A 3,876-nucleotide genomic window follows, 5' to 3' on the forward strand; every position below is an offset into this window, starting at 1 on the left:
AGAACACTGGGTATGAATCAAGGGGGTCAACCACAGGGGTCCACACCTGAGAACACTGGGTATGAATCAAGGGGGTCAACCACAGGGGTCCACACATCAGGACCCCTATGTGTGTGTTCTGAGGTGCATCTGTACAGGCGTCAAGGAAGGATGATCCCTGATATCTGGAATCCATCATTTATCCCACACTCAATGCCAGCAAATAGATTCTGTACCCTATTCTTCAGGCTCATTTACCAGGTCACTCTCCAAATGTGTAAGACACATCTTCATACTTCCCAATCAGTGAAAAGAAACACATCTCTTTTTATTCACATTTCTTCCTATTTGTACTGGTTGCACATAAGGGACAAGCTCAGATCTTAGTTCTTGTGTGTGTCACTCCTCAGGAGCCTTCAGTGGGTAGCTCCTGCTGAGCGTCCTCCTCCTATAGATGAGGAGACCCCGGTGCAGGTGATGAATGGCAGGCCCCCCGCAGAGAGCAAGGAGAATTCTGCCTCCACAGCCTCACAGTGCCAGGACACCATCAGAAGGACCAGACGCCTGAGCTCTGGGCACAGCCCTGCCCGGGGCACTCAGTTGGGTACAGCAGGGCTCGGGGCCCTGGAAACCCAGTGTCTCCTGGGCAGCGTCTTTCTGTGCTGGTAGACACTTACCTTAGAGGAGACAATCCTGTTGTCCGGATACCTCTGTGGGATGTAGGCCTCCGTGCCGGGTGGGGGTTCCCTGTGTCCCACGTAGATTGTCCGGCTGTCCACCCAGTTCTCTTCCCCTGCACACTAGGACAGGAGGGTGATGTTAGCACACCTGCCTCAAATCTGCTCACAACGTTCTCACCCAAGGCCTGGCCCTAAGGCCCCCCTTACCGAAGCCTGGGCCTGTAGGCTGAGGGTGGTGCTCCAGGCTGCCTGGGCTCAGCCCCCACCTAAGTCTGTAGACTGTCTCATTTAAATCCCACACCCTATGCACTGGAAGGCAACTGGCTGCAGCACAGTCAGAGAACTGCCCATGGGGGCTCAGCCCCTGTGCACACAGTGCCAGCCATGTCCTCTTTCCACTACTCTGAAATGGGTCAGTGTTCTGTAGCTGGAGGGGGAGGGCTCTTGGCCTGGGGCGCTGCAACTTATCTCCCCTATCTGCACGTTCCTGTTGACATCCCTGTACACCATACAGGTCTCTGCTTTTTTCACTTTTCCTTTGAATCAGTTCTATCACTTGGTCCCTTCATCTTAAACACATGTTCACTTTCACGAGAATCCTGGTTTTCCCTTTTTCAACATTATCTTTGTGGGTTTCATCCAGACTGGATTAGGGCAGGCCAAACCCCCAGAGGAAAAATGTGAGCAAGCTCTGAAATGTAAGCTCAACTCAGCACCATCCCAACACCAGATCAGTGATGGCAAAGTTCACCACATAACAGGTGTCTGCTAGGCTCTGAGTGGACTGGGCAGCACAGACAGACAGCTTCTCCCCAGGCTCTTCCTGTTCTCGAAGAACACAAGGGCCACGTGCCACTTTTCCTCTATCATCTTTGAGCCTCAAGTCCACAAGGAACTCAGGGGGGCTCACAACACCTTCAAGGAGCTTGGAACCACCAGGCAGGAGGCCTGAGGGCTGTCTGCAGCTGGCTTCCCAATAGACAGAGAAACACGGCCCCTCCCATGCACACCTCTTCTTCTGGAAAAAGAATCATGAGCAGCAAATAATTCCAACAGAATAACAGCAGATCCTAATGTGGTCACACGTCAGGCTTTCTTCTGTGAATGAAATTCCAGGGTGGGAAGGGGCCTTTCTGGAGTGAGGCATGCCGTAAACCAGCACGAGTAACACAATAAAAACACTGGGTGGCAATGGACCCACTAAGAGTGGCCTTTCCCATGACATGGCAGTCTTTACAACAACTTTGCAAACCTCACAGTGAAGTGACTTCACAGGGGAACTGAACACACAAGCCAAGGGCCTGTCTAAACGTGAAGTCACCAGTCACACAGAAGAGAGAAATGGCCGCTCACTGCCCACAGCCTCACATGCCCATCCAGCCTTCCGCAGCAACCAGGATGATGTTTGAATGTTGTTTGGCCTGTGTGACAGACACAGGGCAGTGACACAGAAGAGTTAAACAAAAGAGGAATTAGCATTTGAGAAACTCAGTGGTTTCTAAACTCTTGGACCAGAGGCTGGGGTAAGAAACACACCTACAACTGGCCCAGTCTCACCATGCGTCTGCACCCTCAGAGCTCCTGTCCCACCTCTGTGGCCCTGCTCCTGTTGGCCTCCGCGAAGAGGGTTTGGAGGACACCTCGCTCATCCTGGCACCCTGTGCAGGCCTCAGTCTCTGTGCATAGAGGCAGCCTGTCCTCCTGTCTGCCTCCCGAGTCCCTGGTTAAAGTAATTCCTGGAATGGGGTCTACTTTCTCCCAAAGCATCAGTGTCCCTCATTTTTCCAGAACTGTCTCCACAGAGTGTCCCTTGGGACGGTCCTTGGCTGTGGTCTCACTTCTGCAACCAAAGATACCAGAAGCTCCAAATTTAAGACATTGGCTTCAGGGTTGGAACAGACAATGCAGGGAACCTGGGAGGTATCAGCAGTCTTTAAATATAAAGGAAAATCTTAGAATCAGATCCAAGTAAAATTTGTTTTCATAACAGTTCGGACAAAAAACAAATAAAATCAAAATTGTTTGTGCTTGTGTTTTGCATTGGGCATTTCCTGTAAGCCTGGCAGGCTCCGTCCTCTTTAGTGACCACAGGAAGAAGTGGACGGCAGGCATCGTCCTTGAGAAGATGAGTTTCCTAGTGCATCGACTCCCTAACGTGCATTCAGAAAAATTACCTGCATCTTCCCAGGAGACCTTAACAACGTGCCCTACAAAATTATTTCCAAGGTATTTACATCCCAATGGTGAGTCCAGACAAACAGCAGATAATATGTTCAAGTTACAAATGGGGCACTGTTCCAGATAATTTTAAATCCGCAAGCTGTCAAAAATAAGGCAGCCCACCTACTCATTTCTCCCAAATGTGAGTTTGGAGAGTTTAGTGTCCTAAACCAGGAAGAAACCTTAACAGACCACGTGCAAAGACCAAGCAGGCCTTAGGGGATGTCCAACCCCCTTCCCCTTGAGGGAGGTGGGTGCATGAGACCCCCAACTGAGAAGGGGATGCAGCCCCTGCTCTCCGTCTTCAGCATCTCTCTTCAGGGGAGGGATGGGGGCTGAATCAGGAAGGAAATGGGGTTCACCAGGAGAGGCCAGGCTGGTCCTGCAGAGAACGAGAAAGGGGCTGACCCTAGGGACTTTCTAAGAGGTGAACTGTGCTGCCAGCACATGCCTTGAGGGAGCACACAGTCCCTGCAACAGGGCCCAGCCCTCCTCAGCCCCAGGGCACCCCACAGTGGGCAGCATCACAGGAGAAACACTTGTCTCCATCAGGCTGAGCAGGGACTAGCGCTATAGACCACAACCACAACGCAGAAGAGTCAGTGCACCTTGAGTAGTGTCACCTCTCAGGAGGGCCAGCAGCTGTTTCTGTAGGTAGATCCCTGGGCCTTTCTTGGAGTCTCAAATCGTATGCTGGGCAGCAAATACGCAAAGTACCCCATTCTGCCAGGAGCTAGAGAGACGCCCTGGCCTGGGCTTTTGTCAGCGGAGGGTAGGGGTGAGTGGGAACTTCATGGTCACCTATGTGCCAGGTCTTGCAACAAGATCATTCATGGCGGGCGTGGGAGAGAGATACCTGTCTGGGGGTCCAGTCTTGAGTGCAGAGGGGTGCAATGTTTCCCTGGCTCAGATTAATCAGTGAGAAAATCAAAATATGCTGAAAGAAAGGCACAAGTGGCTCGGCGCCTATAGCTCAACCGGCTAAGGCGCCAGCCAC

General features: G+C 51.8%; 1 protein-coding gene across 3 annotated transcripts in view; it reads right to left on the reverse strand.

Moving 5' to 3' along the window:
- The window catches only part of ATP11A (ATPase phospholipid transporting 11A), a 127,279-nt gene that overhangs the window by 70,295 nt on the left and 53,108 nt on the right, over positions 1-3,876 (reverse strand). For all 3 annotated transcript variants that reach the window (XM_023519181.1, XM_023519182.1, XM_012811508.2), the window contains exon 2: positions 657-779. In XM_023519181.1, coding sequence (XP_023374949.1) covers positions 657-779 — 123 coding nt within the window. The remainder of the gene's footprint in view (positions 1-656; positions 780-3,876) is intronic.

Source organism: Otolemur garnettii, unplaced genomic scaffold, assembly GCF_000181295.1.
Source record: "Otolemur garnettii isolate 467f Iridium unplaced genomic scaffold, OtoGar3 scaffold00161, whole genome shotgun sequence".
Classification (NCBI taxonomy): Eukaryota; Metazoa; Chordata; class Mammalia; order Primates; family Galagidae; genus Otolemur; species Otolemur garnettii.